This window comes from Carassius auratus, chromosome 41, assembly GCF_003368295.1.
Source record: "Carassius auratus strain Wakin chromosome 41, ASM336829v1, whole genome shotgun sequence".
Classification (NCBI taxonomy): Eukaryota; Metazoa; Chordata; class Actinopteri; order Cypriniformes; family Cyprinidae; genus Carassius; species Carassius auratus.
Genome location: NC_039283.1, coordinates 2,026,282 through 2,039,920, shown reverse-complemented (window position 1 = coordinate 2,039,920; position 13,639 = coordinate 2,026,282). Strand labels below are relative to the sequence as shown.

General features: G+C 36.5%; 2 protein-coding genes across 5 annotated transcripts in view; both read right to left on the bottom strand.

The window, feature by feature from the left end:
* LOC113059477 (collagen alpha-6(VI) chain-like) overlaps positions 1 to 13,639 on the bottom strand; it is a 1,020,620-nt gene that overhangs the window by 490,506 nt on the left and 516,475 nt on the right.
* Positions 1 to 13,639, bottom strand: part of scn1ba (sodium channel, voltage-gated, type I, beta a) — a 28,903-nt gene that overhangs the window by 4,633 nt on the left and 10,631 nt on the right. Inside the window, exons 2-3 of one of the 4 annotated variants that reach the window (XM_026228127.1) lie at positions 7,889 to 8,347; positions 334 to 500 (exon numbers count right to left, since the gene is read on the bottom strand). In XM_026228127.1, the coding sequence (XP_026083912.1) occupies positions 334 to 500; positions 7,889 to 7,940 (219 nt within the window). In that variant the 5' untranslated portion in view covers positions 7,941 to 8,347. Of the gene's footprint in view, positions 1 to 333; positions 501 to 969; positions 4,492 to 7,888; positions 9,659 to 13,639 lie in introns of those variants that run through there. The other 3 variants (XM_026228128.1, XM_026228129.1, XM_026228130.1) reach the window with 3 other exon arrangements.

Sequence of the window (13,639 nt, the reverse complement as noted above, 5' to 3'; positions counted from 1 at the left end):
CATCTAATTGTTTTATGGCAAAGGATTTAAACTGTCTTTCTCGTAAAGTGTCAGCAGATTCTGCTCAGAAATGTTCCTTGCTGAAAATGGTGAAAATGCATGATCTTGGCTTTGCATTAAAAATGCAACAGCTTCAGATCTGCTTTGGGTATTAGAATTTATATATTTGTATTTTTTTTTTTTTTTTTTGTGCATTTCACTCAGGCACACTAGTGTACTATAGCTCTTGAAAAAAAAAGGGGTTTGAAAAAGCAACTGCACAATGCAATTAATTTAGGCAATGCATGGTGTGCAGCTCATGCTGTAATGCCTGGTCTTTGGTCACATACTCACGTGTGTAAATTCACTCTCGCCTTTGGCCATGAACCACCAGTCCACTGTAGCAGAGGCCGGTACTTCTCCTCTCATCTTGCAGGAGATGCAGCCTAATTTGAAGCCTTGACCCAACACTGCCTCTGTGTCGGAGTCCACCTCCACACATGCCCCATTGCAGAACCAAGCTACAGAAAGAACAAAACATTAAGTGACAGAAACACAGACACATCTGCTTGACCTCATAAAACACTTTATTAAGTCTTAATAATGCCAGCGTTTTTTTTGTTTTTTTTTTTACTGACAGGCATTAGTATGTCTAAATCTTCTCTTTTCAATAATTTTTTGCATGCGTTCCCATTTTTTGGGAATTATGCATGCTGGCTTTTTTAGTTCAATGCAGAGCAATTTCTTGCAAGCTTTATTTCCACTCATGAAAACTGACTGTGCATTAAAATAGTTCAAATTATCTGTGATCTCAGAGCACAGTATTTGCTTCTTTTTTTTGTCCTAACAGGAAAAAAAAAGTTTTGAGGGGAAATAAATTGTTAGCGGTGAGTTACGATCCTTTTTTCGAGTCATTAATCTATTTTCATATATAGATGCAAGTCACTATATATGCCAGGAAGTCGCAGAAACTAGCAAAAAATAACACACCTGATATTCCAAGTATCTCTCTCTCACACTTCACCCTGCAGTTTCCACAGAGACATCTGCATCGCTCTCAACCAATGCTCTTTTTGTAATTCTGACCTCTGGAGAAGTATTTATATATGTGCAATGAGATGAGGGACAGGAAACATTGCACACACATCAATCACAGCTACAGATTTACAATATTAACTAGTCGTCCTGCCAGACTTTCTGCGATTAAAATTTTTTTAATGGGCATCTCTTCACACTGTTATATTCAGGAAAACAACATTTACAATTTGCTTATGATGGCTGAGAGGAAAGGAGGGAGGAGAAAAAGAGTAAAAAATTTTAGCCACATAAACTGGAATACAAGAGAGGAAGAAAAAAAAGAGAGAGAAAGAGGGAGACAGAGTTAAACGTTTTCAGTGTTACATCCATCACATCACTGATCATCATTGACAGATTATTGATTTATTGGCTTCTGATTGGCTGCGGAGAGGAAGAAAAGGATAGATTGGGGAGGAAAGACAATTATCATAGATATCCTACAGATTCAGAGGAAAGGGGAGGAAGGTATAAACACATATTGACACACTCTTCACAACAAGCAAAGCCAATTTGAATTTGGCATTATGAAAAAGTTAGTTTTGAATGTTTTCTGGGCATTCTGAAAGTAGTAACATTTAAAAATAGTTAAAGAATCCAATTAAAATGTTTCAGAAAAAACATTAGAACATTCCCTGTTACTTGGCCATTTATAAGAGTTTTTAACCTATTATTGTTTTTTCTGATTAACTGCGCAATAGAATGTTTTCTTTCTTTTGACGTGCATACAAGTGTAGCGCTTATAGGAAAAGAAAAATGTAGAATGAGGACTTTGCATTGGTTGATGATTAGATTTTGAGGTTTGAGCATTACACTCAATAGTGAATGTGTGCTTGCAGTCGATTGCAAAAAAAAAGGTAGAGGTTTAAGTATGACATGCATTTACAAACAGATGAAAGGTGAATTTTTGATTTCATGCTGGCTTTAGATGACAGCAAAAAAGATCTGGGGATTCTTAGGAATCGAAATAGGCAAATGCATCAAAGAAAACTATAAGGTGTGGGATGGAAGGAGACATTGCCCTTTAAAAGCACAGGAGGGACAGTATATGCACAATAAGCTGACCTCAGACCTGTCAAAAATTCCCCTCTACACTTCTGTCAGTGTCCCTGCAGCAGAAGGGAGTTATTATATAACCCCTTTTTACAGAGATTACATTATGCAATTTATTCCAGATTAGACTGCACAATGGCCGCTTTATCCTGAGACTAAATTAATGCATTAAAGAGTTGACTTAAGCGCATTTAACAACTCCTTCATGATATATTTTGGACGGAAATGTGAGAGACCTACACTTTTGCAAATACTTTTACCCATAGCAATTTTGCATTCAAGGAAACATTTGATCAGTTCATGATTTCCTGGGAATTGAACCCGTGACCTTGGTGTTGTTTGCTCCGCTGTGGTGCAATGAGACGCACAAACATAAAGAAGAAAAAGCCTTTTGAGAGCTGTTTCAGGCTTTCTACATGAAAACAAGCAGCTGGGGACAACGTTTCCATGCCAGCCAGCAGTCTTAAACTGTATAGCGCTGACATATACAATCTGGCCTCTTGGGAAATGGCAAAGATCTGTGAAAAACACTGAGCTCCAGGGTAGAGACTTTCCATAGAAACAAGGGCTCTTTGATACATCGCCCAATATGTGATATCATTTTAGTCACTGTGGTCTAACAATTGTCCTGTTGTTCTCACACGTTATCTAATCTCTAAAATGAATCCACAATGAGCGATTCAATTGATAACACAATGGTCAAAGATAAATGGCAAACAGCAGTGATATTTCCCCAGGCGACTAGGATCTAATGACAAAGCCAGTTTTTTTTTTTTGCAATAAGAATTTTCTCCACATCCATTCTAAAAACTGGGATGACATGTGGACTGCGCTGCAGTTTCTCTTTTGCTCATGCAATTGTCATTTCCTCATCTTCTCAATGTAACTGATTTGAGCTTTAAATATTAAACCAGTGAGAGACATCATTCATACATTATGTCCTTGTGTGCCCTTGCCCGGATTTAGCAATTCACATTCTCTTCACCCTCCCCCACCGTCTCATCCTCTTTCTGACACGCGCACACACACACACACATTCAGACACACCTTTTCTCACACACACGTCAGTTATCCACAGTGCCAGACCCGTGCATGCACAAAACCTGCGTCACGGCCTTCAGAAGGACCATGACAGTGCTACACTGTAAAAAATAAATAAAAGTATGAATGTTACCAGGACAATTACCTGTACGTTTTTCTGACATTTCCTTCAACTCTAAAAGTGAAAATTTACTGAAGGTTTACATCAACTTCTGTACCATTAACAGACAATCTGTTATGCAGAAATGACTAATTTATTACTAAAATTATAGCATAACCTTAATAGCAAAAAAGATAAGTCCATCACAATATATAAAAACTGAACATGGTTTATTTTTACCTCATATAAACATTCTTAGAAATGCATTCAATGGTTTTTGTTTGCCTTAAACAGGTTCAGACAAAAATATTATACTATGATATCAATTAATTTAACAATGTGCAATGCACCATTAAAAATACTTGTACTGTGGAAGACTTTTTAAATTTAATCAGCAACATATCAAATTTCAAAAAGTAAACTTGAGCAGGTACTCCTATAATATTGGTGTTTTGTTTTTTAAATGGTGCTCACAATAGTGCTTTTTATTATTTTAAGTTCATTAAACTATCAGTTGCTATCCCAAATAATTTCCCGTTTAAACATTGTTTGTAAAATCCTAAACTAACATTTCCAATGATCTCCAATTGCATCATGTGAGCTTGCCAGCTCATAAATGAGTACTTGAATTATTTTAAACTAAATAAACAGCAACTTATCAAAATGCTTTAGTCACTTTTTGAGATGGGTTTTGTCTCAACGGCATGACAGTGTTAAGGGGCATAACACACATGAGGCATTCGGCCAATCACAACACAGTGGAAATCTGGCCAATCAGAGCCCACTTTGCTTTTCAGAGCAATGAGCTTTGTAAAAATTGACGGGTTTCAGAAACACATTGCAGTGCGATCAGCGTGAATAATGACACCTGCTCTTGCACTGTTTTCCTGCCGATATCTGAAATATCGATAAACACCTGTAAAGACTACAGACTGCTGATTCTGCTGAACATCTGCATAAAATACAAAGACCTAGCTCCTCAATGGTCTGCCTGTTTCTAGGCCTCTGTTTTTAACCTGTCTTAAATTATTTATAGCCATCTTCTGTCTCCCCAAGCCTTTCTAGGTTGTTTAAATAGGTCTAATCAGCAAAATAGCCATCCTGTCTGCTAATGCTCAGTGGTGATGAGGTCTTGACAGTTGGTCAGTAGATCCATTATAGACTGCTTGATCAGCAAGACATGCTTGTTAAAAGAATAGTTCACCCAAAAATGAAAATTCTGTCATTCAGTCAGAAAGCTCTCAGATTTCATCAAAAATATATTAATTTGTGTCTTAGGTATTTAGAATGGCATGAGGGTGAGTAATTAGTTACAAATTATTTGGATGAACTATCCCTTTAAACTATATATTATAATACATTTGCCATTTTTTAAATCATATGTTTTTAAGCATTATTTGCGCATACTTTTGTTCATTGGGATCCACTGATATTAAAATGAAAATGTTGGTTGAAATGAAACTTAAAATATTATAAACTTCAGATATAAATTCCATTAATAAAAAAAATTATTATATTATTATTATATACTATTTTGTCTATTATATTTATATATCCACATTTGTTTTATTTATTTATCTATTTTATTGTTGTACATTAGGATTTTCATTAACAAAATAAATTAATAAATGAATTAATACAAATGAACTTTATTAAATTTCTATACAGTTTTGTTTGATTAACATGATAAAAAAATGATATCAATTAAAATTAATTATCTTAAATTCGAAATAATTATTTAAGTCAATTAATTATCATGACATGTACAGAATGAAAATCTGTATTCATTCTGATATTTGCTCACATTTACATTTATCAGTGTTATTACATTTTTAGTGTCTTCATACTTTAACTTTAAGAGAGTGTTCCTTTAGAACCACTGAACCGTCGCTGCCAGCTGATCATCAGTGTCCAGCACACACCTAACACACTTACATTGACCTCCACAGCATTGTCCATCTCCAATCCAGACGGTCTAATCTTACACTGATTACGGCACTCCTGGAGTACAGTGTTTAGAGCAGGATATGATTACAGCTGTTAAACAGTCGGTGCAAATGTGATCACAGTAGGTGTCTGCTGAGATTGGTGGAGTCTCACTGTGTGAGCAGCACATGGAGACTGTGATAATGTCAGGTCCAGATTCCTGTTAGTCTTCATTTAAACTCTCCGGATGCTGTAACACAGTACAACACTAAATAGTGGAATCCAGAGCAACATAAGATATCCACTATGAGACTGCACTTATCTTTGTCGATAATAGAAATGCTCTTTAGTACTGTTGTTTAATAAATTACTCTAAGATGTTAAATGGACATCATCTTTGTGAGGTTGCTTAAGTGCACGGGCACTTTACCAACTCTTATAATGTAAGTGCTACAATTTTATTCAAAAGTTTGGAGTTAATGTTTTTGTAAGAAGTTTCTTATGCTCACCAAGGCTACATTTATTTGATCAAGTACTGTAAAACACTAATACTGTAATATATTCTAAGTAAAAAAAAAAAAAAAAAAAAAAAAAAAACATTATGTGATTTATTCCTGTGATGGCAAAGCTGAATATTCAGCAGGCATTACTCCAGTTTTTTTTTATTATTATTATGCTTTTTTATTTTTATTTTTTTATATCGTTTTTGGAGCTTGAAAGACATGGTCCCTTGAATGGAGCTTGAAAGACTAAATATTCCTTACAAATATTCTTTATAACAAGAACAACAGAAGTGTACATTTTGGGTTGACTGCTCCTTTAAGGCTCAGCAATGGCAAGCAGAAGGTCATGTGGCCATTGTGCCCTTGAAAGGCATTTAACCTCAGGATGCTCCGGTGGGAATGTCACTGTAATACATGTTTGATGCCATTATATGGTGACATTGCCATTCAATTCCAGAAACAATGAACATCGGCCATAATCGTGTGGCAATTCTGTTTAATCAGATACTAGAGTCTGTATAATACAAGCAGATCCCAGGCAACCACAGGGGACTTTCTTTCTGTCTCTCACGCCTTCAATCTCACACATAGTTTATTTTTCTGTCCATCTGCCAATGCTCACTGCTCTGTTTAAATAAAATCGGTTCCTTAAAGCCCCTTAAAGTGATCCTGAGAGATGACTTACTGTACCAAAAAGTACAGTTGTGTAACAGTTCTCTTTTGGAGCTTTCGCATCACATCTAATTTTAACCTTCTGCCCTGACATTTTTTACTCCTTCCTTAGGGCATGATATGTAACATCCAGTATTAAGGAAATATTACATTTTAATAGATAGATATTATCAATGCAATCATAAATGCAATAGTTATACAGCTTAATCATCTTTGTGAGTTGCTCAATAAATTGGTGCAATACAGCACACTTCATCATGCAAAAAGATTAAACTGAAGTTTCTTAGCTTTCTTTCTTAAGGTGCGAGTCATTGCAGTATGTAAGGAGAATTAGCATACAAAGTATTAAAGACTTGCATTGGGTTAACATATGATAGCTGGTGGTTTACATAACCTGCCACTAGTACAAAAAATACAGATATCCTCATAATGGGCGTCCTAACACAGGACATGAGGGGGAGATACAAATCCCCACTGCTTAAACTAGGACATCTAACGCTGATGCATAACTGACAACACCTGTTCCCCCGAGAGCGATTTATTTCCATCACTGGCCTTCTTACAGTCACAGATGAAAGATGTTCAGCTTATGGATGAGCACTAACAGCCACATATTTTGGACACCCACCACAAATCTAACACAAAACAAAGCATTCACAACCAACTAGAAGACAATAACAGCTTCTGACAGAAGCAGCCAAGCTTTGGGCAAGAGCTATATTACTGTCCGGACCTCCCTGATCACACACGGCTCCATTTTAGCGACAAACCCATCTACAATCAGTGACAGCTGGTTTAGGTCTTTACTCAGGAATCCGGGAACCCATAAAACACCTACTGTGATCGAAGACTACACAAACAAATGCAAAGACATACCACTACACTCCTTGCCATGAAGCAATTAATGTCACTTCAGTTGCATATATTTTTATATATATATAATATCTAATAATTCACCACAAATGGGGCTCTTCTTGTGATAATATTAATAATAATAAAATAATAATAATGTGATTTTAATATATCATAAATATGTATATCCATTTGTATATAAATAACTGAATACATACTGTATATATAATCAATATATTTAAAAATATATATCCATTATATATGTAGACACACACACACACAAATGACATAAAATATGTAAATATGAATCTAAAAAAGTACAAATAATAATTATAAAATGTTTGTGTAAATGTATTGATTGCTCATTATTATAGTGTTTATATTTTATATGTCTACACAATATATGGACATATATACACATATACAGTATATGATATATACAAGTAAATATACACTTATAAATATAACATTTAAAAAAATTATATATATATATATATATATATATATATATATATATATATATATATATATATATATATATAAAATACAATTGTGGAGATAGATAGATAGATAGATAGATAGATAGATAGATAGATAGATAGATAGATTTTATTATAGTGTATAATGTTCTTCATTATTCATAGATATCTATGTCTCAAATGTTCCATGGTGCACTTAAGACACTCACCGTGTGTTAAACACAACAGCACAGGGACCCACAGAAGCTGCAGTGCAGACATCCTCACAGATGATTGGTGCTGCTTTCGGAGTCTTGTCTCTGTCTTTCACACACACACACAAACACACACAAACAGAACACAGGCTTGAACTGAAGAGCAGGAGGTCTTGGCACGTAGTCCACAGCGAGACAGGAGCTCTGTGAAGGAAATACGTCTTCTGGATCTGAGAAAGGATGAGCTTGACAGTGTAGAAAACAGGGAGATGATGGCGGGCTTTACTCTTAGTTCAGACCCTGATGATGTTTCCTTCTGTCCTTCTCTTCTTGTCTGGTTGGGGGTGAGTGTTGTGATGAGGAGCAAAGGAGACCAGAGAGGGAGTATCAGAGATGTGAGGCCCTCTGTGCAGGCGATCAGTTCAGTAAGTCCAGGCACAGAGTATTCAGTCACTCCATGAAAGAAAAAAAGAGCTGAGATGCCAAGTTTCAGTCAGTAACTGTTCTTCTTGACCTATTATATGTTAGCAAGTACTTTCTTAATAATGGATATTAATACACGTTTTAGTGATAAAATACTCTGATCAGTATCTCATCTGATTTCTAAAATATATATACTTATATACTGACTAAATAACAAAGTTTTCTTGACAGTGGAAGACTTTTGAGCTGAGGTTTGTGATTGATTTAGAATGAAAATGTATGCAGGTCATGGAAGACAAGTGACATTAAATAAGAATTTTGTGTTATAAGTTTATGTTAAACATCAGCTGGCTGATTTAACCTGAGAAAAAAAATAATAATTTTAAGTGACGTAATGTTTGCCACAGTGAGTTTGAAATGTAAAATGAATCTTAATAACTATGTCTTTGGCTTCATGCAAACATACATTCAGACATTCCCTTTTACTCAAAATGATATTTATTGCTTTGTGAGTTATTGCTTATGTAAATGAGTGAACGTGAGAATAAATCTCTCAGAATCAATTTCAACTTGAGGTTATAGACTCACAGCTAGTTATGAAGAGGAATGACCTGCTAAGCGTATGCTTTGAGGAAATTCACATTGCATTGTACATAAAATACCAATGTATATTTAGCAGGCTGCCTATTGCTTTTTAATGAACTTCATGCACTGGATTTAATGTTTGTGTCTTTGTATAATTTAAATAAATGCATATGAAGTAAGTGTTTACTATGACCGGATGTAGTTATGTCTCATGCCATCTGTTATTTACCTAAAGCGTCTGTATTTCCAACTGTCAAACATCAAGGCATATGTCTAACAGCGAATAATGATCACCAAAAATATGCTAATAATAATACATCATTCATGCGCCTGCGTTACATGCGGATGAATTAAAAATCATTTAAAATACATTCCCTAGATTTTTAAATAATATTCAGATGCAACAATATTCTGCTGCAAACACCAACACCGTTGTTTGAATATTTCTCAGCCTACCGTTACCGATTAATACACACATTTATTTAATAAAACGTTCCTTTCCCACGCTTGTCTTCATTCAGTCTGATAAGATCCCAAAAAAACGGCTTCTCCGTGGATGAAGTCGATTAGCTCGCGCCGTTAAATCATTCCGTCGGTCACGCGGGGTGTTTATTTATGGGTCACGGAAATTAACCAGATTGTGCTGTCGCCGTATTTTTGGTATAAATTAGAATATGCACAAAAGAATCCGTTTGAACCGGAGCACCGCACGTTAAGCCACAACGTGGTGCGTTCATCGACGATCTGTCACGCTGAAGGGAAGGATGCTGCTTTTGGGATAGGCGAGGAGGGACTGGGAGGGAGCAGGGATGGGGGAGGGATAGCAGACTGATGCATTGCAGTAGTGGGATGGATGGAAAGAAAGATGTCTGGAGGTTAAAATTTCAAGGCGTTGTGGCAACGTAAATAGATGGTTTATCGACCTTCGCGATCATTCACGCTATTTCGGATGCGCAAGATTGTATAATGCTGAACGTGACGCGTCATGATGCAAGGCGCGTCCCATCTCAAATATTCGGTAGGCCCATGAAGGTCGGATTATTCGAGAACAGATTATTCTCGAAACTGGAAGTAATGTCATCACGTAAATATTAACAATCGTGACCCTGAATCTCTCTCTCTCTCTCTCTCTCTCTCTCTCTCAGGCACACATATTGTTATAAATAAAATGCTTTTTAATCTCATATGGGGAAATTTTTTTACGTTAAGAGTATCTTGAGTAATGGTGAATCATTTTAGGTTTTAATGCCATATCAGTACCGATTCGACGGATTTCCAGTCAGTGAGGCTTTAACCACGAGAACCAGGTTAGTCCGATTCAAAAACGAATGATAAATGAAAAGATTCGACATGTCAACGAATGTTTAATTTACAAATCGAACATCATAATCGTGAATCCCGAAGGAAGAGCAAAAAAGAGAAGAATAGTTTTAGTGACTGAAATTTCATCTTATAAAAATATATCATAAGGCTACTTCGAAAGAATTTGGATAGGCCGCGTGCGAGTGATGTGGATTATTATTATTTTTATTATTTTGTAGATTATCAGGCTCAGTCCTCGTTAACTTATAAATAAATACATTTAAAATTAAATAAATTTATGCATATAGCAGATGCTTTTATCCAAAGCGACTTACAGTGCATTCAGGCTAACATTTTTTACCTAACATGTGTTCCCTGGGAATCGAACCCACAACCTTCGGCTGCTAACGCAATGCTCTACCTCTAAAGAAGGGTAGTCTACCTATTCTCCAAAAATGCACATATTGTTTCCAGAAGAAAGCACAGATATTGAACGTGAATAAATGATTAGAGGCTGAAAGCCAGTTGTAGTATATGTTTCTCACCTCTAGGAGGAACCACACTTTCATTTATGAGGTGATATATTGTAATAGAGCATGGGTATCGTAGCCTTTTAAAATCTCTTCTCTTCAGGTTTTTTATTATTATTATTTTTTACACTGCAGATTCAAAGTAAAATATATATTTCATGTGAATTCCTCTTCCTGTTTAGTACTTTGTCTGAGCTATATTTTTGTGTGTGTATGACGAACCTCGTAATTTTAGCAAAACGCCACGGAAACGTTTTTTTTTTTCAACTTTAATTTTATTTCTATTTTTATTTTACGAGGTTAACATATTATGAACGGTTAACGTAACAAAAAAATTTATAACGTATCCTACATTGTGTGCATTGTATGATTTCAAACAAAAATCCTCAGTAGATAAAACCCCAATAGAATGAACTCAACTTAGCGGACCTACGTTCTATTGTGACATCATAATGGCCCTAACAGTTACTAAGAATCCTGATGAAAAGAGATTCATTTGGTATCTGACTGTTGTGATTGCTGCTTGCTCATCGCTCATTCAAGCCAGTTTTGTTGCTGTTGTTGAGATAATCTTCGCTTCAGCATTTCAACATGTGGTGCAGAGACAGAAATACTCTCCAGAGTCAATCTATACTATGTCTAGGTGAACAGATCTTTGGCAGACCTCCCTTTTTGCCTGACACTGGAAAAAAGAAGCCAGCTTCAGGTGAACGTCCTCCAGGACGTCACGGGCCAAGACCTCATACCTATTTAATGGATGTGGCAGAGAGAAATATCACAGAATCTTCGTGTGAGTCTGATCTGAAAGCTAATGCTCACCCTTCCTTACCCCGACTGCCTCTTACAAGTCAGTTAGCAAGGATGGACAAACATCCATCTCTGCATGAATGCCCTGTTGCTGTGTCCATGAACATGCCTGTTCTAGAACCAGCCCATTTTCTTGTGAAACCTCTAGTTGGACAGAACAAGTCAGCTGGAGGTTTCTTCCTGCCAGAAGCTGAAGAGAAGACACCAGTTTCAGGTGAAAGACCTCTTGGGCGTCGAGGGCCCAGACCTACTAACCATTCAATGTGCATGGCAAAGAGAAATGACATTGAAACTTTATGTGAGTCTGATCTGAAAACTACCGCACACCTCTCCTTACCCCGGCTGCCCAGTTTTGCAAGTCGACCAGTGAAGGAAGACAAACGTATGTCTCTGCATGAACACCCCTCTGCTGTGTCCACAGAAATGACTGTTCTGGAACCAACCTGTGTTCCTGTGAAACCTCTAGTTGGACAGAACAAGTCAGCTGGAGGTTTCTTCCTGCCAGAAGCTGAAGAGAAGACATCAGTTTCAGGTGAAAGACCTCTGGGGCGTCGAGGGTCCAGACCTTCTAACCATTCAATGTGCATGGCAAAGAGAAACGTCAATGACCCTTTATGTGAGTCTGACCGGAAAACTACAGATCGCTTCTCCTTACCCCAGCTAACCAGTTTTGCAAGTCGACCAGCGAGGGAGGACAAACGTACGTTTCTGCATGAACACCCCTCTGCTGTGTCCACAAAAATGACTGTTCTGGAACCAACCTGTGTTCCTGTGAAACCTCTAGTTGGACAGAACAAGTCAGCTGGAGGTTTCTTCCTGCCAGAAGCTGAAGAGAGGACATCAGTTTCAGGAGAAAGACCTCCGGGGCGTCGAGGGCCCAGACCTTCTAACCGTTCAATGTGCATGGCAAAGAGAAACGACATTGAAACTTTATATGAGTCTGATCCGAAAACTACCGATCACTTCTCCTTATCCCGGCTGCCCAGTTTTGCGAGTCGAACAGTGAGGGAGGACAAACGTAAGTTTCTGCATGAACACCCCTCTGCTGTGTCCTCAAAAATGACTGTTCTGGAACCAACCTGTGTTCCTGTGAAGCCGTTTGCTCGCCCACAGAAAAGATGCAGTGTTGTTGAGGCAAGGAATATCACGTCTTTTTAGGGTACATTTGACGATGAGGATGTCAAGATGAAGAGGGCTACTCACCAAAAGGATTCCCCTCTTTGGTCAGAAGTTTTGAAAAATACACAGATTGAACCCGTTTTACACTTCAGACCCTGCCTTTGAATTTATTGGGCATCCACATATGAAGAAGAAATGATGATGAAAAAAATGATGTATATAAATAAAAAATTGTCCCTCAAAAAAATGTCTTTGTGCATCAAGTAAATGTTCCTTATTCATGCATTCAAAATATCCTTAGTGCATCAAAAATTTCATATTGACACTGGATATACTATAACATTGTTTAATCTAAATAATATTCTGTCAAAAGGTAGTAGATTGAAAATGACATGAATTATTTTCAAGGTATGTTTACATTTATTCATCAAGAGGATATTAGTGAGGAATTGAACTCTCACTGAGTTGTTGAGTGGGCAGTTAACGGTCACGTTTTGTTGTGCCATGTCTTGGTTTCAAAAATGGAAAGTGTTCCCAAGGTACTTCAACACAACTGTAACATGAAAACATGCCATTTCTTTATAATAAACATTTAGATTAAATAATTTTAATAGATGAAAATGCTTCATAATGTTTAGATGTTGTTCACATATAAAATATTACAAGTTATTATAGAATCTGAAGATGAATCATGAACATTGAGAATGTATTCATACCCCTTCATTTTTTTCATGTTTTTTTATGTTGCTGCCTTATGTTAAACTGCTTTAAATTAGTTTTTTCCCCCACATAAATCTGCATTCCATATACCATAATGGTAAAGCAAAAAATATGTTTTTTAACATCTTTGCAAATTTTTTATAACTAAAAAACAAATTATTTCATTGCATAATTATTCAAACCCATATTCGGGACAGTTGAAATTTTGCTCAGAAGCATTCATTTTGCTTGTAGATGTTACTACACTTCAAGTGAAGTTAACCTGTGGCAAATTAAATTG